Genomic DNA, 25,691 nt, shown 5'->3' with positions numbered 1-25,691 from the left:
TGCCTTTGGGTATGTCAAATCCTTCAATTCTACACTCTTCAGAGGATTCGTGTGGCACCAACAGAGGAGCTACTGGAAACAGTCGAAGAGTCTCGTAGATTATGGCTTCCACGTATTTTAGGCTGCTAACATCGCCTTCCTCCACCAGCCGACTCTCCCCAACGCACTCTCTTATCTCGCTCCAAGCTTTATCCATTATCGTGGGATGATTCAGAAGCAGCGACATCGCCCATTCTATTGTTCCTGTAGTTGTATCAGTACCCGCAGCCAACATCGTCTGCAGTAGATAACCACCAAAGTTCACAATTTATAATGTCAAAATAACAAATAATATTAAAGTGTTTGTCACGTCACAAATGGTGGTTGTAAGCAGCAAACCGATGGGCATGCACTCAACGCTAGATATTGTCATATTTGGACTTTTTCTCGTGAGTTTCCTTTCTTTCAAAGTTTTGAAACGTGTATGCTAGAGAGAGTATTCCACACCCTTAATAAAGAATGTTTCGTTCTCGTTCTCAACTGATGTGAGATCTCACAATCCACCCCTCCGAGGCCAACACCCTTGTAGGCACACCACCTAGTGTCAATCCCTTTCAAGACTAAGACTTCTCGCTGACACATACAGCCTCTTTTGTAACAACCATACAGCCTCTTTTGCTGACACATTGCCCGGTGTTCAGCTCTGATACCATTTGTAACAACCATACAGCCTCTTTTGACTTTTCCTTACAAGTTTTCGTCTCAAAGTTTTAAAACGTTTTGGCTAAGAATAGTTTTTCACACTCTTATAAAGTTTAGTATGATATCACACCATTAAAATGGGAGGGATTGAAGTTACCAGAACATGACCCTTGATGATATCGTCGGAGTAATATTGAGGTTGAGATTCTTGGAAGGATAGCAGGCTCTGAATCATGGTCTTGTTTCCATGTTTTTCCTCCGGCCAACGAGAAGCTCGCCTTTCCCGCTCGCAATCAATCAGATTTTGTAGGAATAAATCAGCTCGACCACTGGCTTTCACCATCCTCTTCTCAAGTCCTTGATAATCAAAGAGTCTCAAAATGGGCAAAAAATCAGCTGGATTCGACGCCCCACTTAAGTGAAGAAGCTCCTTCATGATCTCCCTAAACTCCCTAGCTTCCTCAACATCCTCAACATCTACACCAAAGTAACGTTTCCCACTCACCATCCTCATAACAGTATTAAAAGAAAGCTCGTTCAATTTGGACTGCATCTCCAAGCGAACAAAATCACTACTTTCCCCTGTCTCGCCGTACAAATTCTTGACCCATAATTTGAGCTCTTGCACTCGGATATTGAGATACGCGTTTAGGCGGTGGTTGGAGAGTAGCTCTGTGGTGGCTATGCGGCGCATGTTGCGCCAGTGGTGGCCGTAGGAGGCAACAGCCACACCGGTGTAGTTGTAGTTCATGTACTTCCCAGAAAGCAAGCGAGGGCGGTTGGCGAAGGCGATGTCGTTTTTGGTAAAGCACTCGCGGACAGCGGTCGGGGAGGAAATAACCACCATGGGACGGGAACCGATTGAAAGGGATAAAATTGGACCGTGTTTGTCGGAGAGATCCTGCAGCACTCTGTGGAAAGGTTGTTTGAGGAGATGAAGGTGGCCGATGAGAGGAAGCGATGGTGGGCTGGGTGGACACCTTCTGGGGCTTTGTTTTCTGAGTTTGTAAATAAGACTAAGAGTGAAGAGAAGCGAGAGAGAGAGCCATGTAATTGTGTTAGCCTCCATGGATGAATGTGTTGGAAGTTGTTGCAGGTGCACATCCAAAATGGGCTCAATTTTGCATGGTTTTATACAAGAAATTAGGACGGTGGGGAATTGGGATAAGCCAGACTTGGGGAACGGATATATTAGAAGACATTTGAGAGCATGAGGTGAAGAAAAAATGATAAAAGTGTGAGAGAAATGTGCCAAATAAAAGTAGACTGCGTGATCTTCTCTTGCACTTCCAATTTAATCACACTGTACCAAGAATGTGAAAGATTTGTACCTTCCCAAGATGATGCCTTATGAATCTGTCTTTTGTTACATCTAACATTGGTTTGAAGCTAATGGATTTGTTTGACATAAAAATTGAGGAAACGAAGCTAAATAAGACAGATAGGCATTCCCATTGTAAGAAAAAGAAAATACCAAACAAAAACTTCATATCCTACGTCACCCAATATGATATGTGGCTATACAATTTAAGTATGCAAGGCCAACTTGAACTTAAATCAGCTCATCAAGATAGGGGTCAAATCCGCACCTCCAAACATTAAATTCAAAACATGATCAATACAAACACTAAGCTAGTAATCCATAAGAATTGATGAATAAGAGTTATAAGCGTGTGGAAACTTCTCTCTGGAAGACGTATTTTAAAATTGTGAGATTGACGACGATACATAATGGGTCAAAACGGTAGCGGTGGGTTTAGGTTTTGACTGTTACAAATGGTATCAAAGTCAGAGATCAAGCAGTGTGCCAGTGAAGACGCTAGCTCCTCAAGAGGATGAATTGTGAGATTTCACATTAGTCTGAGATGAAAATGAAACATTTTTATAAGGTGTGAAAAACTCTTACAAGTAGATGTGTTTTAAAACTTTGAGGGGAAGTGCAGACGAGAAGCCCAAATAAGACAATAACGGCTAGCATTGGTGGGTTTACTCAGATACTAGGCGATGTGCCATCGAAAACGCTGGATCCCCAAAGGGATAGATTGTGAGATACACAAAGTGGGTAAACATCTATATAATTGACAACAATGCAAGTCAACGTGGACAATATCTAGAATATTATCTAAACCCATTAAATTAGCATAAGTATTCAAAATATTATCTAGACCAAAAAGAGAGTTTTGAAGACCAGAAAAAACCATGGCCACGCCGCACATGGATTTTGAAGAAGCTGAAAAATAGATATGATATACGTGGAAGAGTTTATATTTAATTGGATTTTACAAAAAATAATTTTGAAAAAGAAAAACAAGGGGTGGATGCATTTCCCCATAAAGGTTGCACCCAGAAAAAGGCTGGGAGCGAGTAGGTGTCCGAATTCACGAGCTAAAGGAACGCAACCAAACCAGAAGCCCACGTGGCCACGTCTCTCAATAGAGTCAACACCACCATTTTGACCAAAATAATCAGACAGATGCAATCCAATTCCTCTCCATGGATTCCAACAGCCAGAGAGAGCTTTCAATTCAGCGATTGTGGAGTGGATCCCAAGTGTTTGGTACCTTCCTCTTGCTTGCGAAGAGCGCATTGAACGACTGACTCCACGGCGGCGGAGACGATGGCGATGGCAGCTTCTTCCGGGGATTCTCCTGCACATTTGAAGGTGGATGTTGGACGGCAACGACGACCCCCATTGCCGCTTTGCTTTCCCCAGAGACCAGAAGAGTGAAAACCGCCATTAACAGAAGCAGCCGAGCTTCCATGGAGAGTGGAAATGGCATGTTGAAATGGAGAGACAGGGGACGAAACCCAGTTGCTTAGTTCTCAACAATGGTCTTCTCAGATTACTTGGAGGGGAAGGTCAGAGGCAAAAGTCTCCCAATGAAGGAAAAGTCATATGGCTTTGTATGGCAGGGCAGTGTGATGGCTGAAGAAAAAGTGTAAGCTTAAATGCAATTGAGTAGACAACCTGCAAAACAGCACCACAGCAGACTAGACGAGGCCACTTTTCCTTTTCAGCGCAAGCCTTTTTAATATTCCTTCTTCCATCGTGCTTTTCTTTCTAGCTTTCAGTCCCTTCAACATCTGAAGCAAGAGGGTCCGTCACTTTCAAGGCTACGTAAAGCATTTGTAGAATATGCATTTTGGCTCTATTCTTTTTGCCTTTCCCTCTTCTGCCAATCCTTGTCGAAGGGATTTGGACGACAAACAACATGGCTTTATTTTGATGTTTTTCAAGCCTCCCTTTTTAGTTCTTGCAATTATTAGACATGGCATTTGTGTACATTGCCGACTCAAACTTGGAAAAGGAAAACGAGAACTCTATGCTTTCAAATGGGCTTCTGGCCCAATGCATGATGAGCATTGCTGAATTTTGTACAATACTGAACACACCCTAAAATCTAACAAGTGAGCCACATTGGGTTATCTGTTTTTCGAAACATCTTTACAAGGGAAGAAGATGCATAAAATGTTGTGGGAAAATATGCCAGCTTTGCCTTCATGCTTTGCTTTGCCTTGCCTTCCAGTGCACAAAAAATGTTCCATTCCAAATGGACACTCGCCCATCGGCTAATGCCTTATAGAGCCTGTGCACATCAGAACTGAACCGTGCCTCTGGAATTCAGATTCCTATCTGATATAAATTTCTATTCACTCCATATCGTAAGTTCCTAACTACTATTGTCATCTTGTACATTCATATTCTAACATCTTCAAAATATGGAATAGGAATCTCTGGAGGTGAAGGCATGACAGACACAAATTTGAACTGCAATAAAACAGGAATCCATGAAATACGTATTCATAGCAGTGCTTAATTCCAATAACTAAATCTTTACTTCATAATATAATAAGAAACTTTCCCTCCAGCAAAAAAGAAAAAGAAAAAAAAGTGGAGATTTAACCATCAAAATACCTTGTGTTGTTTGTATTTCTCCCTTATAGCTGCCAAAGCGCCTCCTCTTCTACTAAGGTATAAATCATGTACGAGTAGAATGCAGTCTTTCATATCAGCTGGCTTATATCCAGTAAAATGCTCCAACCTGGAGATCTACATGATATACATATGTTACAAATGCTCAATCCCTACCAAAAATAATATAATGCACAACAACCCTGTTCCAAAAAGCTTACCCAAGGATGCTTCTTAGGTTGGATCATAAATCGTGCTAGAAATATAACAGATGCAGCAACGAGAGACGGTAAAAATTTGACACAGTTGTAGTCTAGTAGGCTTAACTCAGCAAGATAGTAGCCCAAGAATTCAAATTGCAATGTATTAAACTGCAAAAACCAATAAGAAATAAATAACTGAAAATCATGTTAGACATCTTTACAATCAACAGAGGATTAGGATGTTACCTCATAAGTCTCTTGAGCAACCATTGTGAATCTCCTGCACATTAGAATAATGCTCATAAGTTATCAAACCACGCAAGTGCTGCACATTTTTCACAATTACAACAGTAAAAGATAGACCACTGCACTTGCCTTAAAAATGTCTTTATTGTGGGATCTCCAAGTTCAAATTCCAGTGATTTTAATATATCAGCCTCCATCTCAACCACCTTCAGAATCAAAATAAATATAAAAAATTGTAATTCAACCAACTTTGATTATGGCGAACCTTTCGGAGGAGCGACAGAAAATTGAACAACAGACGAGTAGAGAATTACCTCTTCTCTATTGTAGGTATTGTCGGTGATATAAACAAATTCTTCAACATGTGGAGGACTAATTTCTTCATACTTTCTACGTACACACAAACATACAAAAAGAAACAATGTCAATGGGTGGTTTTATGTGAAGCAAGACAGTACCAGAGCACAACAGAACAGTGTAGGGGTTGTGAATGGGCTTACGAGGCAATGAGCATGGCAGAAACTCCCACCAACTGAAGTTTTTGCCTGCTGATTGCATTTAGAGATAAGTATCTGTCAACATATGAAACAGAGAGGTATAGTGTATCTGAAACTAGTTTGTATTCTTCTGCAACTTCAACCAACCAATCCACCAGAATTCCCCTCATATTGGCACTAATATCTTTTTGTACCGTCCCGATGTAATCTGGTAGGGGCCTTCTTCTTGGATCAGTCTGGATGTTCAAATAAGAATTAGCATACGAAAATGTCCAAGGAAGCATAAACCTCCAATAAAGAAAGCATAAACCCCAAATAAACATACACTTCAATATTAATCTCAGAAGTCAGGACATCAAAGAAATGGGGCTATTCAGATTAAAAGCAAGATCGCACACGCACACACAAAGTGGGCAACCAATCTTCTTGCATCGGCGCTAAAGTGTTTGTGAAAATTGGGTCAACATAATCCATACCTAAGCAAACCCCCATGACTAAGTCTAACTTTAATTTTAATCTTGATAGTAAAGTAGAAGCAATTAAACTGAATATTCGAATCAATAGCAGAGCAGGAAATCAAGAGTTAAATAGAAATAGTTTCTACAAATTGCAGTAAACAAGCGGGAGAATTAGTTAGGGGGAGGAAAGATTCAGACCTCCGTTGCGCGAAGATAGTCATAAATATCAGAGGCGTAACCCCTGCACATTTGGGGGTCTTCCGAATTGCCCTCATCTGATAACGTGACATCACGTTGCGGAAGTGGATTGATTTCAGCAGCAGCAGCAGCAGCAGCACTTGTCCCCGCAATATCCCTTGATTTCACTCTCCGTCTCTGCCTGCTAGCTCTAGACCTGGACTTCCGGTTGACGGAAGAAGAAGCATTCTGCAAAATAGGAAGCTCCCCAAGAACGACCCGCCTCTTGTTGGAGGAGCGGTCGTCGGGGGTAGCAGCCTCGGCCAACCTCTTCTTAGAAGCCCGAGTGAGACGAAATATATTCTCCTTGTCCGCCATAGTACTTTGAGTGGAAGTGGGATCTGAAAAGGGGTGGAAAAAGGAAGTGAGAAGGAGAAGTGAGGGATGGGGTTTGGCGCGGGTTGAATATGTACTGAGGAAGAAATTGGGAATAGATTTTGGGCAAATGAGAGGCGCCAGTTTTGGTTTTCGAAACAACGAAACGAAATAAACCAAATCTGCAGAAACATTAAGATTGCGCGCTCTTCCATTCCCAGGAGCCCCTTCAGATTTTAGCCCCAATTTTTAAATTTTTTTTAGACTTTCCCCATTTTGGTACTTCCCGGGTTTTCAACTTAAAACGCCAGCGTTTCCTTCTTTTTTTTCTCTCATGTATACTATTTTCCAATCATTGAATTCATCCATCTCAATAAACTAATACTTTATTTTAAATTACTGACCACTTTTTTTTACACGTCAATCTCTCTGTGCACGATTAGTAAAGCTGGATGTCAAATCTCATATCCACTCGAGAGTAGAATGAAAATTTCTTCATAGTAGACATGTTTTTAACTCGAACCTCACGAGAAATGATATCAGAGCTCGCGCCAGTGAGAACATTGACCCCCTGAGGGGGTGGATTATGAGATCCCAAATCTCAAGTACGTTGGGCACCCTAAGTTAGTGGAATGTGAATATCTTATAAAGGTGTGAAAATTTATCCCGAGCAGACGCATTTTAAAATTTGAGACTAACGACGATATGGAACGGAATCTTATAAGAGTGTGGAAAGAACATTGGACCTCCTGAAGAGGGGATTGTGAGATCCAAAGAACGAAAAACATAAGGGTATGAAAACTTTTTCTAATAGAAGCGTTTTAACATTGTGAAGTTGATAACGATACGTAATGGATAAAAGCAAATGAGAAGTTTCATAGCAAAAATTGGGGAAAAAAAATGTGGGAAGAAGATGAATATGTTGACCATGCAGGCCGGAAACGGCAAAAACTTAGAAAAAGTGGTCTAAAATTCACATCATTGTAATTAGAAAATGTAGATTCTATACTTATTATGTACTTTGGGGGCTTAAAAATTCCACGCGTTTTATGACAGGAAGTCAAATGTGAGGGGGACACCACTTTGCAGCTACCTCTTAGCCTCTTTCAGAAATGACAAATGGTACATGTATCCCTATGACACAGGGTAAAGTTAAACCCCCCGACATGGGTTGGCCCAGCCCAAGCTTTATAGCCTAATGAGACAACCGCCAAGTCTTATGATAATGCATTCCTGTTGGTTCGTTTAACGGGAGTGTTTCTATTGAAATTAGTACGTAAATGGAGTTTTACCCGAATGTTCGCCGGATTCTAGGACCGCTGTAATCTCCGTCCGGAACAATCGGCCAGATTTCTAGGCATTGGTGGAAAAGAGGTCACTCCGCTGTGAAATGTCGATGAAATTTGAGGCTGTGGTGCCATAATCACCCCGCGAGTGGGCCGATCTAGGACGGGAGGTCGGTTGGTCAGGGGAGGATAAAAGAATCAAGTTAATAGAGACGCTCCATTATCGACTCGAACTGTAAAATTGAGGCGCAGAGGACCAAATAGCAGTAGAATCCAAGGGATCAATCAATAAAAAAACAGCACGACTAACCTTGCGCGCAAGCACTTCCCTCAAATTTTCCGCATCGCAGAGCGTCGTGATCTCCGACAAATCGCCTTCAAATGCCCTAACATCGAACAATCCACAGAAAACTTTACAATTTTTTTAAAAAAAGATCAAATTTTGACTGATGCTTTTCATATCACCACAGCTACTTCCTTAGATCGCGAAAGAACAGAGATTCGGTGCCGAGAGTTTCATGTTGAATATCCTGTCGTCATGTTCAACAGTAACTATATATAAAAAGAAAAGCCCTCATAATCGCTACCAATCTCATCGCCGAAAGTACCTTTTTGCCATGTTCATTGCTACCATCGCTGCTTCACATGAACCTATTAAAGTGATTCTCTAATTAATAATCATCCAATAAATCGACATGCAGAATTATTGTATGATATAAAATAGGTAATTTAAACCCTAAAATCGAATAAAATCAAATAGAGAAATTAGGACAAACACTGTATATCTCATCCGTCCATTTGTTTGGCTTTAGGTAATGGCACGAGCGTTCTTCATGAGGAAATGGCAGGGAATTTCCCTATGAATCATTATGCCTTCCACCTTGCTATCACCTCATTTGCCTGTGCCCCACTGCGGTACCCATTGTGGGTTACATTATCATACCCCACTTATGAAATGGTTCTTACGAGTACGACGTCGTTTTTGTTGTTGTAAACAATTCCACTGGCTTATCATATCATATGTAAAAACCTTCGTGTTCATCATTTAGCCGTCGTCCATGGCGATCATATTCCTATGCCTTCTGATTTTATTGATACTTCACATATTCACAAATCAATTCCTTCACAGAATCCGAAACCTCCCCCCGAGCCCATTTTTTTCACTACCCATCATAGGCCAACTCTACCTCCTCAAACGCCCCCTTCACCGGACCCTATCGGACATCTCGCGCCGGCATGGCCCAATCCTCTTCTTTTGGTTCGGTTTCCGACCAGTCCTGGTCGTCTCTTCTCCGTCAGCCGCCGAGGAGTGTCTCTCCAAAAACGACATCGTGTTCGCCAACCGGCCTCATCTCATAGGCGGCAAATACCTCGGGTACAATTACACAAGCCTCCTCTGGGCTCCGTATGGCGAGCACTGGCGAAACCTCCGCCGAATCTCGTCCTTAGAAATCTTCTCCACCCACCGCCTCCAAACGCTTTCCAGTATTCGCGTCGACGAAGTTCGTACGTTGATCCGGAGGCTGTACAACACCAAAAACGACGTCGTAGACATGAGAACAGAGTTTTTCGAGTTGATGTTCAATATCATGATGAGAATGATCGCTGGAAAGCGGTATTATGGGGAAGACGCGGCGGAGTCGGAGGAAGCAGAGAGATTCCGGGAGATTCAGGAGGAGACGTTTCGGTTGAGCAGCAAGACTAATTTGGGGGACTTCTTAAGGATCGTGAAATGGGCTGGATTATCCAAAGGGCTTGAGAACAGGATGAAGGAGTTGCAGAGCAAGCGGGATGCTTGGATGCAGAGTTTGATCGAGGAACATCGTAAACAGAGTAAAAAGGATGCTAAAAAGACCATGATTGAGGTCCTCCTCTCGCTGCAACAAAAGGAACCTCACTATTATAAGGACGAGTATATCAGAGGCCTCATGCTCGTGAGCTACATCGCCCAACTCTCATCCTCGTATCACTTAATTCAACAACTAATTATTTGCTTGGTGGTGTTCTAATCTGGATTGTTGTAGGTGTTGCTATTAGCAGGAACAGAAGGTTCCATCAATACAATGGAGTGGCTACTGTCACTATTACTCAACAATCCAGAGTGCCTTCAAAGGGCCCAAACGGAAATCGACGACGTTGTAGGAAGATCCAATCGAATCCTGGAGGAATCGGATCTGGCCCATCTTCCTTACCTCCGTAGCCTAATCCACGAGACTCTCCGAATGTACCCACCCGGCCCATTACTCATCCCCCACGAATCGTCGGAGGATTGTCACGTTGGAGGGTTTCGTGTCCCAGCTGGTACAACGCTGTTCGTCAACGTGTGGGCTATCCAAAACGACCCCACCGTATGGGTGGATCCCGAAAAATTCAACCCGGGTAGATTTGGAAGTGAGGGAGAGGGGTGGTTCTTCAAGTGGATGCCATTTGGGGCCGGGAGGAGGAGATGTCCCGGCGAGGGCCTAGGACTGCGCGTCGTTGGATTGGCTGTCGGGTCGCTGATTCAGTGCTTTGAGTGGGAGTCGGTTGGCGGGGAATGTATTGATATGAGGGAAGGCGTCGGACTGACGTTGCCCAAAGCCGTGCCCCTCCACGCCCTTTGCCGACCCCGTTCAAAGGTCGCACATTTGCTTCCCCAAATCTGATACAAATTGAAGTGGTTGTTTATGTTTTGCTGTTTAGTTGCTGGCTGGTATATCAGCCCCCCACGTGTATATATATATTGCAGCCACTATGCCCAAAGGCCAACACTTGCAGGCTAGAAACAGGTGTAGGCCCATATTTGGCGAGCTTCTCTCACAAACCAAATCAAGCTCTATACTCAATATAGTATAGCAGACACTCCAACCGCTCAAGCACAGCGTTACAACACTGTCTGATTTGACACATAGTTGTCTACTTCACCATTTTGAAGAGCATCTGCTCCATAGGTGTTCTTATAAGTAATATTTCGTTCTCATCTCCAATTGATACGGAATCTTGTAATGCATTCATCCTGCGTGCGATAGGTTTAAGCCGTTACAAATGATGATAGAATCAAACACTGGATAATGTGTTAACAAGGATGTTGGGCACCGTATGGGAAGTAGATTATGAACTATACATTAGCTGGAGAGGGGAACAGGGCATTCTTTATAAAAATGTGGAAATTTCTCCCTAATAGACACGTTTTAAAACCCATAAGATTGACAACAATACGTAACGAGTTAAAGCAAACAATATTTGCTAGAGACGAACGCTGTTATAGATATAGTTGGTGTGAAGCTTCTAAATGCATCAATAATGATACATAACGTTTATTTCAAGCATAGTGCAGCTAAGTTTTATTTATCTCCTTGTTTGGACAAAATAATGCCACCCACCTGCTTTACCACCATCTTCACAAGGATATTAAATAGGGGAATTCTTCAAAACTAATAAATGGAAATTTCAATTTCCAATTTCCAATATACATAAAGGAAAAAATAACAATTGTTTGAGTTGACCAACTTGCAACATGCCGGTCGGATTGCCGTTGACCGTCTGCCACGTCATCCTACATTTTCATTATGTCGTTATCGTGGCTTCATCTGATTGGCCAATTAGTTAGCGACGAAAATAAGAAAAACTGCAATGACTTTGGTTTCAGTCTCAATATTTTGGGGGCGCAGAGGGCTATTTACCGGGTCCTCTCCGCGCCAATTACCGTCGTTTCTCCTCCGTCTGCACCATCGCGTACGGTCCACCAGCACACCATGTCTCCGCCCTCCACCAGTTTACATTCTGCCGTCTTCGTCTATTGTTTAGTTGGTTTCAATTTGCTGGGCGCGATTTTTTCCTCATCTGTGGACTCTAGAGACTTCTATTATCAGCAGCGCCCTGTGATTCTTCCTCTCTATATTTCACCGACGAATTCCACCCATCAGCGCGTTTTGGACCGTGATCATCGTCTCCGGCACCTGTTGAACTTGGAAAAACCCCACTCGTCAAATGCTCGAATGAGGCTCTACGATGACCTCCTTACCAACGGGTTCGTCTTTCTGAATTTTCTGCTTTTGTGTCTGTTTTTAGATTTTTTTTTATGTGTATCATGAATTCGAGGTTCTGGGCATTTATATTTCTAGGTATTACACGACGCGTCTATGGATTGGGACTCCTCCACAAGAATTTGCTCTTATTGTGGACACCGGAAGTACTGTGACATACGTTCCATGCTCTAACTGCGTAGATTGCGGGAACCATCAGGTTTCTTTCGATTGATTGTTGATCTGCGTTGTTTCTTCAGTTCTGCTCTCTATAGTCAAATATCTGCAATTCGTTTTGTGCGTTCGAATTTGGGATTACAGAAACTTATTCTGATACCGTTGTTTGAAAATTTTGTCTTTTAAGTCTATAAATGTTGAGCACGATGTAAGCATGGGATTTTAGAACTAGGCTTGGTTGAATTGCTGATGAAGGAAAGATTAGAGATCGCCCATCTGATCCATCTCGGATCACTGGTTCATACATGTTTTTCTCTGGAAATGACTTTCTGTGTATGGGTTCACAAAGATAAAATAAGATAGTGCCAAAATGAAAAACTGCATTTGGTTGGCCTAGTGGTCAATTAACGCCGATGTAAATAGCAAACAATTTAGAGGAAATGAGTAAGTTATGGTGATCACCTAATTAGTATTTAATATCCTGCAAATTATTTTGACGACCAAATATAGAAGAATCTCTTGTGAGAATACCTTCATAATATTCTTTCATTTGAGAGTTCAAATCTCATTCAATTTACTAGTAACCTTGCAAATTGTGTAGCACGATCGTAGTTGTGAGGTGCTGAATTGGGAAATATGTCAGATTACTCATTTGAAGCTTATGCATGTTCAGTTAAATAAGGTGTTTAGATTGATTGTCATAGTCGTAGATAAAAAAAGATCTATTATTGTAGAAAGTCCAGACAGTTTGAACTGCTGATAACTCTAGTTATACTCGATATATGTTCTTAAAACAAGTTTTCACTTGATTTATTTTTAGACCATACTATTTTTAGGATCCAAGGTTCCAACCGAAGTTGTCTAGCTCATATCAACCTGTTAAGTGCAATATCGATTGTAGCTGTGATGACAATGGAGTCCAGTGTACATACGAGAGACGGTACGCAGAGATGAGTACTAGCAGCGGTGTGCTTGCTGAGGACATCATGTCATTTGGAAAAGAAAGTGAACTTCTACCCCAGCGTGCAGTCTTTGGCTGTGAAACTATGGAAACTGGCGATCTTTATACCCAGCGTGCTGATGGGATTATGGGTTTGGGCCGTGGTACACTCAGTGTGATGGACCAACTTGTTGGCAAGGGTGCTGTGAGTAATTCATTTTCATTATGTTATGGTGGGATGGATGTTGGTGGGGGTGCAATGGTTCTTGGTGGGATCTCTTCACCCCCTGGTATGGTATTTACCCACTCGGACACATCTCGAAGGTATGGTGGTTTTGAATGTGCCTTTCTAAATTCATTTTCACTAGTTTATATTTATGTATATCTCATTGATATAGTCTAGCTTTGGGATGGAAACAGCCCATATTATAATATAGAGTTGAAGGAAATACATGTTGCTGGGAAGCCATTGAAGTTGAATCCAAGGACTTTCGATGGGAAGTATGGATCTGTCTTGGATAGTGGAACTACATATGCTTATTTTCCAGAAAAAGCCTACTATGCATTTAAGGACGCTGTAAGTTGTTCAACTTCTGCATCTAATCTCTGGTTTTCAAATCTTAGATGGTCTTGCCTTCACCAAAAGCCTATCAGTTTAGTGCTACTTATCATTCCTTCTGCTTAAAGGCATCCTTGAGCTTATCACAATATTATAGCTAACTCTCAGTGCTCTTTCCTTTCTAACCCTCCTCACATACATATTTACTGTCGGGGACGACCTATCACATACATGTCTTATTCAATATGTCTGTCACCAGTAAGATTCAGTATCTCATTCATTCTGCATCATGATATGGAATTTTGGAACAGTTCAAAGCCATTGAAACTCTCTAAATGGTTGTTGAGAAAGCTATTATAAAGCATATTTGGATCTTCAAAGTGTAACTCAGATTGATCGAGTGTTTGGCGTTCACACAGTCCCAATATTTCATTCATGTGTCATTATCTCATCTTTTATCATTCTGCATTGATTTGACCATTTTCCCTACCTTCACATTTTATCTTCAAACAAGGACTTCTTCAAGTAGTTCTTCATAGCCACATTTCGCCGATACAACTATCTTGAACTCTTACATTTTAATCGGATCATTTGAACTTCAAAACATATATTGAAGCCTTCTTCTTTTTGTTATTACCAAATATAATATTTATGCTATGCAATTGACTTTGGCTGTGTTCTAGTAGTTGATTTAATTGATTTGACGCTTAGCTTATGCTATTGATTCCCAGTTTAGGGACTGTTTCATGCTGGAAAAAACATGTAGGTGTTGGGTACAGTTTTTGTCATTTGGAATGCAATGTTGTGATTTTTTTGGATGAAAAGATCTGATCTACAAGTCTGTTTTGAAATCGATGCCGCATTCATCATGAGCTCTTCTTCTTAGCAAAAAGTAGAAATGCCCTTTCCCATAGATGTTGCCTGAGGGATATTGTTGTCTTTAACCTTTTCATTCCTGTGAATCACAAGTTTTGATTTCTTGACTTGATGCATACTCATACTAAAGGTCATCTCCTATTTTGCTTCCTCCCAGTCCATTCTGCAGTTGTTTATTACAAAACATGGTGCATTATTGTTAACTTATGGTTTACATTGCAGCTAATGAAGAAAATTAGTTTCCTGAAACAAATCAGTGGTCCTGACCCGAATTTTAAAGATATTTGTTTTTCTGGTGCTGGGAGGTATTTCTATTTCTTGCTAGGAGCACTGATATTTTAGGTGTATTTCTTTCTGGGTTGATTGTTGATCATCGGATTCTTGTGCTAGGGATGTGTCTGAACTCTCAAAAGTCTTTCCAGAGGTTGCTATGGTATTTGCCAATGGACAGAAAATTTCACTCTCTCCGGAGAACTACTTGTTCCGGGTACTCATTTTTTAGTTAATCTTTTCTCTCCTTCCCTCTCCAGTGAATTGTTATGATATATGTAATTGTCTATAATTTGTAGTAAAATTTACATTAATGGTATATCCTTCCTCTTCTCATCAACCATCTCTGCAGCATACGAAGGTTAGTGGTGCATATTGTCTAGGAATCTTTAAAAATGGTAATGATCAGACAACACTTTTGGGAGGTATGGCGAAGTTTCCCTGGATTGTGGATAATTCTCTTTTGCGCTGTACACATTGTTTTACTGCTTTTGGCTGTGTGTAAATGATGGTTTTATATTGCATGCTTTAATAAAACTTAGGTGTTCAATAATCACGGTCCTCAAAATTAATAAAACGAAATAGTATTTCTTTAGAGTAAAGCTGCGTGGTCTCTTTTCATTGGCAGGAATTATTGTTCGTAATACCCTTGTCACCTATGATCGAGAGAACACCAAAATTGGGTTTTGGAAGACTAACTGTTCTGAACTTTGGAAGAATCTGCATTATCTTTCTCCTGCTCCTCCTCCAGCTCCTCCTCCAGCTCCTTTACCTTCCTATGGTCAGAATACAAGTAATGAAATTCCTCCACCTGTTTCTCCAACTGTACCATTTCTTTCCGGTAAGGTTTAACCCAATGGTTTCAAGATTATATTACCAGATGACTTTTACTTTGCGCGGTATTTATATATTCCTGTGTTCATTGTGTAGGTGAATTTCAGGTTGGAGTCATAACATTTAATATGGTGCTTCATGCCAACAAATCCTCCGTGAAACTTAACATCACTGAGCTTGCAGAATTTATTGCCAATGAGCTTGAAGTAAATGTCTCACAGGTACTAATGAATTTAGAGTTAACCTTTCACCATATGTTATCTCTTGTCGACTCCCACAGCACCAGCACCGTTGTTAGTGCAAGGTCCTCTCCAAATCTTTTTTCGAGATAATTTTGTAAAAGGCAACAATTAATGGTGTGACCTTAACTTTTTTGAAAAGGAAGGAGAAGAGTGAAAATGCGCACCCTTAACCTTAAGAATATTGCATATACTCGACTTTATTAAGACTTGCACTGCTGTTTCTATACCTATATGCTCGATTCTTCGTAGTGTCTGCAGTTTGGGGTTCGGCTTACACTTGCCAATTGTCTAATTTTAGGTTCACGTGCTGAACTTTACATCGGGAGAAACTGATTTCTTCATTAGATGGGCCATCTTCCCTGCTGATTCTGCTGGTTATATATCTAATTCCACGGCAATGGTGAAAGTTCTTAGTCCTTAAGCGCCCAGCTTATTTATATGAAGTAAAAACATTGGAGTATATCAATTAACTATCTTATGACTGTAAATGATGATTTGCAGGACATAATTTCTCGCCTGAAGGAACATGACTTGCAACTTCCTGAAAAATTCGGAAGCTATCAGCTGGTTGAATTGAATGTTGAACCTCCATTAAAGAAGTGAGATATATTCCTGGATGTTATTCTTTTCCTTCTTACTGCATTTGGAGCACATAGGGCTCCACTGGCTATTGCTTGTCATTTTTCAAATATATCATCACTGGGTCGTCCGCAGTTAGAAGATTTTCTGATGAAAAGCAAGGATTTATATGCATGGTGCTTGCATTTACTGACTGATTCTCGGGGGAAATTCCTTCAAAGCATGGCGTTCACACATTTAAACTGCAGTAACTGCTAATAAGTTTTGTATCTGTGACGTGTCTTCTTATAGAGTAATTTGCTTTCAGCCCAGTAGGTTATATAAGCTTAAAAATACTATCGATCATTTATATATTGATAACATTTGTGTGCAGTATACGCTGTCATGTTCACGCTCCCGTTTTCTACTTATTTCTGCCTACAACTTGACTAATTTCCCTATTATATTATGCTCCATCACGTACTTTCTTACCCCTGGTCGGATTTATACAGGACATGGATGGAGCAGCACTTCTGGTCTATGATGTCTATTGTAGCAGCAGTTACCTTAGTTGTTGGATTGGCAGCCGGAAGCACGTGGCTGATTTGGAGATACAGACGGAGGGAGCTGAGTTCATATGAGCCTGTTGGTGCTGTCGGACCCGAGCAAGAGCTTCAGCCACTATAGACCCCCTTTTTTTCTCTCTTTTTTGGTTGGAGTTATGATTCTGTATATCAGATATATAGTTTCGGATTAAAGAAAAGATGTGATTTGGGTAGGGAGAGAGTGGAATTTAAACTAGCTTCAAAAACTGAGTGTATATGGTAGTCACTCGTACCATGAAATGCTTAGGACTGTTGTACACTGATTTAGAGTTGTAGTAAAAACCACAGGAAGAAGGGAAAAAAAACATACCAAACAAGAACATGTGTTATTGGAATGACTCATGTATTTAAGCAGGGACAAAGGTGCACAGCCTTGAGCTGTTCCCAGTGCCCTTTATTACAGGTTGGTTTGATTGATGAGGCAGATTTGATTCATATGAATTTCGACCAATAGGCTATTTTAGCATGGCGTTTAATTAATACTTTTTGTACCTTTGGAGATAAATTTTTTTATCACGTGGGTTTAACCGGTTGGAACACCGCAGGTGGACCCTGTATTAATCGGCACACTGCCCTATGATCTTCTTTTCTTTTTTTCTTTTTCTTTTTCTTTTTCTTTTTACTTTTTTCAATTTTCCTTCTGAACTTCGGTGTAGTGTTCACCAGAGACGCCCCTTCCAATCTTGTCTTTCGTTTGGGTTCTTGTTCTTGGCCATTTCCCAAGATTCCGCTGCCTGATCTCGCCGCCCGAAGATTAGTGCAGTCTCTTTTCTTCCTACAAGTTTCCGGCGCAGTTATATCCTTACCAGTTTTTAGGTCCCCCCACCCCACTTCTGAAGGCGATAGCAGGATAGAAAACAGCCGTAGTGGGTAACAATTGAAGAGAAACGAGGACGACCCAGATCGTAATTGTATAAAATACTTACAGTTTTGCTTGTCTGTCTACCTTTTTTTTCTCTCCCCCCCTGTAGGTGGAATCGCAGCTGTTCGATAATGAGCTTTGTACTGTTTTTGTCGAGCCGGGCCTGCTGCTGATTACGATAGTCCTTCCATCATATTGTTCAAGTATTCTTCGTTTCTTTTTGTTTCACTCTTCTGTGTCGCTGGTTTTGGAGAATAGTTTGAAATGGAGAGAAAGCAAGGATTCTTCTCGGCGCTGAAGGGGGAGATAGTAAGAGGGCTTTCACCTGGAAGGTCAAGAGCGAAAAGTCCGGCGAGAAGTGCGTCCCCCATGTCGAGTTTACTACGGCGGAGGAAGACCCACCAACTGTCGCAACCGGACTTGATGATTGAGAGATCAGGAAGCTTAAGGCCAGAGGAGGCATTGTCACCGTTGAAGGAAGGGCCCGACGGGAACGAGAGCAGAGATTCAAAGGAGGGGAAATGGGGAAACTGGATGAGGGGTCAGCTTTGTAGGGCACCTTCGGCTGTTTCTTGTTCTGCCCAGAAACGATCTGATCTGAGGCTGCTGCTTGGGGTTTTGGGTGCTCCGTTAGCTCCTGTTCATGTTAGCTCCGCCAAGCCTCTGCCCCACCAAGCCATTAAAGACATCCCCATTGTTAGTCCTAATTATTCACTCTCTAAACTAACCTTTTCCACTCTGAACTCATCTCTTCCTTTATCTTCTTCTTCGAATTTATTCCAAAATGAAGATCGAGTACACTGAGAGAGATCTTAATGCTCTTGTCTCTTGTTATTTATTTATACAAATGAGATGTATGGTTGTTTTCTGGATACTGGGTTTTCAGGATGGGTCTTGGATAATAAAATTTCAAGGGGTTTCCTGCAGGAAAATTCATCAGCTCAGTATATATTGCAGCAGTACACAGCAGCCTCGGGAGGGCAAAAACTTCAAAATTCTGTATGCAATGCATATGCCATGGGAAAGGTAAAAATGATAGCATGTGAGTTTGAAACAGCTAACAAAGTGGTCAGGACCCGTAATTCCTCTAAAGATGCAGAGTCGGGCGGGTTTGTTTTGTGGCAAATGAAGCCAGATATGTGGTATGTTGAGCTTGCTCTTGGTGGTAGCAAGGTTCATGCTGGTTGCAATGGAAAGCTAGTGTGGAGGCACACGCCTTGGCTTGGCGCTCATGCCGCCAAAGGGCCTGTTAGACCCCTTCGCCGTGCCCTTCAGGTGATACACTTCATCTTACACCACCCTCATTATATATTGGAGATTTGCTCACAAAGTTCTTTATGTGTAGGGTCTTGATCCAAAAACTACAGCAAGCATGTTTGGTAATGCAAGATGCATTGGAGAAAAGAGTGTTAATGGTGAAGATTGTTTCATCCTCAAGCTCTGTACAGATCCAACAACATTAAAGGCAAGAAGTGAAGGACCTGCAGAGATAATCAGGCACACTATGTTTGGATGCTTCAGCCAGAAATCAGGCCTCCTTGTACATTTAGAAGATTCACATTTAACCCGAATCCAAAACAACGGGGGCGATGCTGTGTATTGGGAAACCACGATTAATTCGTTTCTTGACGATTACCGACAAGTCGAGGGGATTATGATTGCTCACTCGGGTCGATCTGTAGTAACCCTTTTCAGATTTGGGGAAACAGCCATGAGCCATTCAAAAACCAGGATGGAAGAAGCTTGGACTATAGAGGAAGTAGCATTCAATGTCCCTGGGCTGTCCATTGATTGTTTCATTCCCCCTGCTGAACTTAGATATGCTTCCATGAGCGAGGCCTGCGATTCCTCTCGAGGTCATCATGGCTTTAAGAACGCCATGGCAGCAACAGCTTATCGGGCCAAAGTCGCAGCATTAGACAAGAATCAGGGCAACAAGGTTAAAGTTATCTGGAAACCAGAGATCTGAACCAGCTCCCAACAACTCTCCAAGGATGGTGATATTTCTAAACAAATCTCCTTTCATGAAACATCGCCATCTAAACATAATTATTAACCATGATATTGAAAATGATTAAGAACGTGTTCCTCGTGATAAACGCCGTTCTATGACGTCAATTCTTTTTGTAAGGAAAAATCATGGGTTTTAACCTGAAAATTCATTTATCATAAAATTATTATTGCGCAATTTAACATTATAGTTTTCATTTTTAGTTCTTTCGTTATGACAATTAATAATTCATTTATCATAAAATTAAGGGAAATAATGTTCCTTAAAAAGAATTTCCCTGGAACTACGGCGGTTCGAATCCGATGAATATCCCGTCACAGATCTCGTCATGGTTCGTGTTTCCTTCGTAATCGACAACAATGATCTGTACACCCTTGCGCTTATAAATCCTTTCGAACCACCGAATGATTTCCGATTCAATCTCTGTTTTTTATCTGCTCCCTTTTACCTGATTCCGAAACCTGTCTCCGATTTCGCGACGGAAAATGAGCTGGTGGTGGGCCGGAGCGATTGGCGCTGCTAAGGTAACTAGTAACTCCATATCTGTTCCCATTCCCCTGTTTCTATCTCTGAAATGCCTCCACGTTTCTCTTATCGACTTCTCTGTTCCCGATTTTGCAGAAGAAATTTGAAGAAGGTGAACCTCCGAGAAGCTTTGAGGGCGTCGCCCTGGTGATCGGCGTTACTGGTATCGTTGGCAACAGCCTCGCCGAGATTCTCCCTCTTTCCGACACCCCCGGCGGTCCATGGAAGGTCTACGGCGTCGCTCGGAGGTCGAGGCCAAGTTGGAACGCCGACCATCCCATCGAATACATTCAATGCGATATCTCCGATCCGGAAGACGCCGAAGCCAAACTCTCGCAGCTCGTTGATGTGACTCATCTCTTCTATGTCACATGGACCAAGCGATCCACCGAGCTCGAGAACTGCGAGGCCAACGTTAAAATGCTTCGCAACGTGTTGCGATCAGTGATCCCCAACGCGCCCAATCTCCGCCATATCTGCCTTCAAACCGGTACGAAGCACTACGTCGGATCCTTCGAGAGCATTGTCAATAAATCCGTGCAGCCGCACGATTCGCCTTTCACGGAGGATTTGCCTCGATTGAAATGCCCAAATTTCTATTACACGCAAGAAGATTTGTTATTCGAAGAAATTGAAAAGACTCAAAGAAAGGATCTGACATGGGCGGTGATCCGACCCAATGTAATTTTCGGGTTTTCCCCCTTCGGCTGGATGAACATCATAGGAACCCTATGCGCGTACGCCGCCATATGCAGGCACGAGGGACGTCCGTTGAAATTCCCAGGCACGAAATCGGCTTGGGAGGAGTTCTCGGTAGCTTCAGACGCAGATCTGATAGCGGAGCAGCACATATGGACGGCGGTGGATCCGTACGCGAAGAACGAGGCGTTTAACTGCAACAATGGCGATGTATTCAAGTGGAAACATTTCTGGAAAGTGTTGGCAGAACAGTTCAACATTGAGGATTACGGGTTCGAAGAGGGCGAGAAATTGACGTTGGTGGAGTTGATGAAGGACAAAAGCAAAGTGTGGGAAGAGATCGTGAAGGAGAATCAGCTGCAACCAACCCGACTGGAGGAGATTGGTAATTGGTGGTTCGTAGATATAATTTTGAGCATTTCAGGTAACATAGATAGCATGAACAAGAGCAAGGAGCATGGATTTCTGGGCTTCAGGAACTCCAAGAACTCCTTCATTTCTTGGATCGACAAGATCAAGGCTTTCAAAATTGTGCCTTGATTGATTCCCCACTTCTTCTTCTGCAACTGTTTCCTTTGGATTCTTCTGCAATAAGCTTGGACATCAGAAAGTGTTGCTTAATTTTACTTTTCTCCTCTCTTTATCTTCAATGTGACTTCAATGGCATGCCTTTTACCTTAAAATATTATTTATTATTTAAAGAAATAAAAACAATAAAAATAAAACATTTATCATATAATCAAACCCATTCAATACAAAATCGGTAGTTAGAATTTAATTATGAGATATTATTAAAACAAAAAATAAAATAAATTTTAATTTATAATTCGGTAGTTAGAATTTAATTATGAGATATTATTAAAACAAAAAATAAAATAAATTTTAATTTATAATTGTGTTTTCTCAATAAATCTTTTAACTAATTCTAAAAATTCTCAAATTAAAAAAAAAAAAAATCTAAAATATAAGTGGGCCACAAGTCTTAGGTATACACTTAAACCCAAATCGATNCTTCTCTGTTCCCGATTTTGCAGAAGAAATTTGAAGAAGGTGAACCTCCGAGAAGCTTTGAGGGCGTCGCCCTGGTGATCGGCGTTACTGGTATCGTTGGCAACAGCCTCGCCGAGATTCTCCCTCTTTCCGACACCCCCGGCGGTCCATGGAAGGTCTACGGCGTCGCTCGGAGGTCGAGGCCAAGTTGGAACGCCGACCATCCCATCGAATACATTCAATGCGATATCTCCGATCCGGAAGACGCCGAAGCCAAACTCTCGCAGCTCGTTGATGTGACTCATCTCTTCTATGTCACATGGACCAAGCGATCCACCGAGCTCGAGAACTGCGAGGCCAACGTTAAAATGCTTCGCAACGTGTTGCGATCAGTGATCCCCAACGCGCCCAATCTCCGCCATATCTGCCTTCAAACCGGTACGAAGCACTACGTCGGATCCTTCGAGAGCATTGTCAATAAATCCGTGCAGCCGCACGATTCGCCTTTCACGGAGGATTTGCCTCGATTGAAATGCCCAAATTTCTATTACACGCAAGAAGATTTGTTATTCGAAGAAATTGAAAAGACTCAAAGAAAGGATCTGACATGGGCGGTGATCCGACCCAATGTAATTTTCGGGTTTTCCCCCTTCGGCTGGATGAACATCATAGGAACCCTATGCGCGTACGCCGCCATATGCAGGCACGAGGGACGTCCGTTGAAATTCCCAGGCACGAAATCGGCTTGGGAGGAGTTCTCGGTAGCTTCAGACGCAGATCTGATAGCGGAGCAGCACATATGGACGGCGGTGGATCCGTACGCGAAGAACGAGGCGTTTAACTGCAACAATGGCGATGTATTCAAGTGGAAACATTTCTGGAAAGTGTTGGCAGAACAGTTCAACATTGAGGATTACGGGTTCGAAGAGGGCGAGAAATTGACGTTGGTGGAGTTGATGAAGGACAAAAGCAAAGTGTGGGAAGAGATCGTGAAGGAGAATCAGCTGCAACCAACCCGACTGGAGGAGATTGGTAATTGGTGGTTCGTAGATATAATTTTGAGCATTTCAGGTAACATAGATAGCATGAACAAGAGCAAGGAGCATGGATTTCTGGGCTTCAGGAACTCCAAGAACTCCTTCATTTCTTGGATCGACAAGATCAAGGCTTTCAAAATTGTGCCTTGATTGATTCCCCACTTCTTCTTCTGCAACTGTTTCCTTTGGATTCTTCTGCAATAAGCTTGGACATCAGAAAGTGTTGCTTAATTTTACTTTTCTCCTCTCTTTATCTTCAATGTGACTTCAATGGCATGCCTTTTACCTTAAAATATTATTTATTATTTAAAGAAATAAAAACAATAAAAATAAAACATTTATCATATAATCAAACCCATTCAATACAAAATCGGTAGTTAGAATTTAATTATGAGATATTATTAAAACAAAAAATAAAATAAATTTTAATTTATAATTGTGTTTTCTCAATAAATCTTTTAACTAATTCTAAAAATTCTCAAATTAAAAAAAAAAAAAATCTAAAATATAAGTGGGCCACAAGTCTTAGGTATACACTTAAACCCAAATCGATCCATCCTAATATCTCCTCCAGCTCGAGGTAATTGTGTTTTCTTTTTTTCTTTGCTAAAAATTTTCGCTCCCCTTGTTCAATTCGTTCTCGATTCCACTCGTTACAAGCTTCTCCGTTTGTGGCGCCTCAGCTGCGAGCAATGGTACTCACCAACTTCAATGGAGCTGGCGTCGGATTCGGTATGATATCTTCATAAATATTGAGCTTGTTTTGTTTGATATATTTTGTATATTCTTATCTTTTCTTTGTTTTTTTTAACTGATTATTGCTGTTATTTTCTTGATTGGAGGTTTTGGTATCGGTTGTGGATTCGGCATCGGATGGGGTTTCGGAGGTATGTGATGTCTTACCCTAGTTATTTTCGATCGTTTTTCTCTCTTGCTTAGTTCTTTCATTTACCTGTTGTACGTCGTGAGCTTGTTCCGGAATTTCTAAGATGATTTCGGGCTTTTTGTTTATTTGCGTTCTCTCTAATTATGTTGGATTTAATATGCTAGCTGGGCGAAGTTAGCTGAAAAGAGTTTCTGGAATATTATGAAATGAATGCTACAGAACCCTGAGGCTTTTGAATTATAAATTGAAAAAGATTTGGATCAGAAAGGGGGATAAATTGAAAAACTATTATTCTTCAATTGGGATCAGAAAGGGGGATAATATGTAGTTTTTTTTCCTCTGAAAATGATACGAGTTGTTCTTGTTAAGCTACGGTTGGTGTCTTGGCGATGTCTGGCTCTCTATTATTTTGAAATGACTGGCAGGCCGAGGTATGCCAATTTTAATAGGTTATTTACTTGGAATAAGTAGAGCCTTTTCTTTTGGCAAGTTTGGTGAAGATGGAGTAACTTTGTGATTTGTAGAGGCAGAACAATGAGATGAATTGGTTTGTGGTGATCTATTGACATCGTTGATCTTAAGATATCTACATCTAGCCACAGATACCACTTGGAATTCCTGTGTGACTCCCAACAGCGAGTAGTTCATGTATTTGTTTGTGAAATCTATTAGTTTCATTACTCTAAAAGAAATATGCATGTTGGGCAATATTCTAGTTCAATGAGAGCTCACAACAGAAGTTGTGGGGTATCTTGTTTTAACTTGTGACGGACTAATAGTTTTGGGTTCTTCCCATGACCTGTATTAACTACTAGTTCAATCCATGATGGTTCATCTTATGAGTTATTTAAAGGACTCAAACCATCCTTCCACAGGTTAATTGAAAGGGTGTAAGCTGGATACCTATAGACAAGAATCTTGACGGGCTAGAAACTAAGTTCTGTGCCTTTGTTGCAACTCTCGTTTTTGCAGTTTAGGATATTAGAACAGTCTGGAATCTTAGGTTGGTATGGATTTAGTTTAAGGAACGATAGATAAAGTAAATTGCAATGGAAGATTACGTTTTCACGTTTAGACTATCAGATTTCTGTTTGGAGTCGTTCAAAAGTTATGATTTCTGCTTAGTGTACTGGGGTTTAATTTCTGCATAGGAACCTTGAAAGTTATGGTCCTGCACATAACTTTTAGATCCAGTTGTAGATTCCATTATTTCCCTTCAAAATTTCCAGGCACGTATTATTCTTTAACGTGGGAGTTGTAGGTTTTCTGCAATTACGTGCCCCACCTGAATGAAGATGTTTATTTTGCAGGAATGCCTTTGAACTTCTTGGGCCTTGGTGCGGGTAACAAACGAACATGCTCTACGTACAAATATTTTTCCAAATAGACATTCATCTGATTGCGTAGTTATTTATTTTGTGATTCTTTTCTGTAGGTGGTGGGTGTGGTGTTGGATTGGGACTTGGATGGGGATTTGGCACAGCTTACGGGAGTAAGTATCGGTCCTCAAGGATGATATTTCAGGGAATGGAACTTGACAACAAGGATCAAAATCAAAGTTATGACAGCAAGGACTCAAAAGACTTGTCCAGAAATTCCAGAAAAGCTTGAGTCTAGTCTCTCCCTTATTATTGGCTAGTTTAAGCCTTCAGCATTATAAGAGTTTCTTTAAATCTTTTGAGCTCTTTTTGGATGGAATTGAGGTAACATCTGATTGTATAATTGTACCTACATTTGATTGTATAAAAATGACTTTTCTTTTGTCGCCTAACTTTCCAAC

At 41.3% G+C, this 25,691-nt stretch overlaps 7 protein-coding genes across 14 annotated transcripts in view; 5 read left to right on the top strand and 2 right to left on the bottom strand.

Annotated features, from left to right (window-relative positions):
• LOC111443310 (isoflavone 3'-hydroxylase-like) overlaps positions 1-1,867 on the bottom strand; it is a 5,059-nt gene extending 3,192 nt beyond the window's left edge. The window contains exons 1-2 of the mRNA XM_023081078.1: positions 839-1,867; positions 4-277 (exon numbers count right to left, since the gene is read on the bottom strand). Of these exons, the coding sequence (XP_022936846.1) occupies positions 4-277; positions 839-1,750 (1,186 nt within the window). The 5' untranslated portion in view covers positions 1,751-1,867. The remainder of the gene's footprint in view (positions 1-3; positions 278-838) is intronic.
• Positions 1,868-3,726: 1,859 nt separating this feature from the next.
• LOC111443312 (putative cyclin-A3-1) lies at positions 3,727-8,931 on the bottom strand. 4 transcript variants are annotated; one of them, XR_002710473.1, is made up of 12 exons: positions 8,615-8,923; positions 8,445-8,487; positions 8,147-8,366; positions 7,843-7,994; positions 6,197-6,576; positions 5,544-5,776; positions 5,358-5,433; positions 5,173-5,249; positions 5,044-5,077; positions 4,816-4,965; positions 4,598-4,724; positions 3,727-4,450 (listed from the first exon to the last, which is right to left on the bottom strand). XR_002710473.1 is itself a non-coding variant. In XM_023081082.1 (12 exons), exons 5-12 carry the CDS (start codon positions 6,551-6,553, stop codon positions 4,379-4,381), a joined length of 1,134 nt encoding a protein of 377 aa, XP_022936850.1. In that variant the 5' UTR covers positions 6,554-6,576; positions 7,843-7,994; positions 8,147-8,366; positions 8,445-8,487; positions 8,867-8,931; the 3' UTR covers positions 3,727-4,378. The 4 variants fall into 4 exon arrangements, 3 of the variants coding, with proteins under 3 accessions (XP_022936850.1, XP_022936849.1, XP_022936851.1); XM_023081082.1 differs by having other exon boundaries at positions 4,598-4,732; positions 8,867-8,931; XM_023081081.1 differs by having other exon boundaries at positions 4,598-4,732; positions 8,613-8,923.
• Positions 8,830-10,742, top strand: LOC111443311 (isoflavone 2'-hydroxylase-like). The gene is made up of 2 exons (XM_023081080.1): positions 8,830-9,770; positions 9,861-10,742. The coding sequence occupies exons 1-2, from the start codon at positions 8,895-8,897 to the stop codon at positions 10,479-10,481; spliced, it is 1,497 nt and encodes a 498-aa protein (XP_022936848.1). The 5' UTR covers positions 8,830-8,894; the 3' UTR covers positions 10,482-10,742.
• A 604-nt stretch (positions 10,743-11,346) lies between these two features.
• On the top strand, positions 11,347-17,342 carry LOC111442809 (aspartic proteinase-like protein 2). The gene is made up of 12 exons (XM_023080339.1): positions 11,347-11,845; positions 11,940-12,060; positions 12,854-13,281; positions 13,378-13,534; positions 14,615-14,697; positions 14,783-14,879; positions 15,015-15,087; positions 15,291-15,503; positions 15,593-15,717; positions 16,037-16,138; positions 16,240-16,337; positions 16,809-17,342. Exons 1-12 carry the CDS (start codon positions 11,385-11,387, stop codon positions 16,981-16,983), a joined length of 2,133 nt encoding a protein of 710 aa, XP_022936107.1. The 5' UTR covers positions 11,347-11,384; the 3' UTR covers positions 16,984-17,342.
• Positions 17,343-17,413: 71 nt separating this feature from the next.
• Positions 17,414-20,298, top strand: LOC111442810. 2 transcript variants are annotated; one of them, XM_023080342.1, is made up of 4 exons: positions 17,414-18,459; positions 18,691-19,038; positions 19,109-19,760; positions 20,023-20,298. In XM_023080342.1, exons 1-3 carry the CDS (start codon positions 18,028-18,030, stop codon positions 19,730-19,732), a joined length of 1,404 nt encoding a protein of 467 aa, XP_022936110.1. In that variant the 5' UTR covers positions 17,414-18,027; the 3' UTR covers positions 19,733-19,760; positions 20,023-20,298. The 2 variants fall into 2 exon arrangements, with proteins under 2 accessions (XP_022936110.1, XP_022936108.1); XM_023080340.1 differs by lacking the exon at positions 20,023-20,298 and having other exon boundaries at positions 17,415-18,459; positions 19,109-19,877.
• Positions 20,180-23,285, top strand: LOC111442928. The gene is made up of 3 exons (XM_023080486.1): positions 20,180-20,298; positions 20,396-21,535; positions 22,003-23,285. Exons 1-3 carry the CDS (start codon positions 20,260-20,262, stop codon positions 23,173-23,175), a joined length of 2,352 nt encoding a protein of 783 aa, XP_022936254.1. The 5' UTR covers positions 20,180-20,259; the 3' UTR covers positions 23,176-23,285.
• Positions 23,286-23,551: 266 nt separating this feature from the next.
• LOC111443591 (protein TRIGALACTOSYLDIACYLGLYCEROL 5, chloroplastic) lies at positions 23,552-25,682 on the top strand. 4 transcript variants are annotated; one of them, XM_023081478.1, is made up of 5 exons: positions 23,552-23,605; positions 23,709-23,757; positions 23,868-23,912; positions 25,222-25,254; positions 25,347-25,682. In XM_023081478.1, the coding sequence occupies exons 2-5, from the start codon at positions 23,718-23,720 to the stop codon at positions 25,520-25,522; spliced, it is 294 nt and encodes a 97-aa protein (XP_022937246.1). In that variant the 5' UTR covers positions 23,552-23,605; positions 23,709-23,717; the 3' UTR covers positions 25,523-25,682. The 4 variants fall into 4 exon arrangements, with proteins under 4 accessions (XP_022937246.1, XP_022937245.1, XP_022937244.1 ...); XM_023081477.1 differs by having other exon boundaries at positions 23,552-23,624; positions 23,663-23,757; XM_023081476.1 differs by lacking the exon at positions 23,552-23,605 and having other exon boundaries at positions 23,612-23,757.
• Positions 25,683-25,691: the final 9 nt, after the last annotated feature.

The sequence above is a fragment of the Cucurbita moschata genome, unplaced genomic scaffold (assembly GCF_002738365.1).
Source record: "Cucurbita moschata cultivar Rifu unplaced genomic scaffold, Cmos_1.0 Cmo_Scf00005, whole genome shotgun sequence".
Lineage (NCBI taxonomy): Eukaryota > Viridiplantae > Streptophyta > Magnoliopsida > Cucurbitales > Cucurbitaceae > Cucurbita > Cucurbita moschata.
This window is presented reverse-complemented; position numbering and strand designations above follow the sequence as displayed.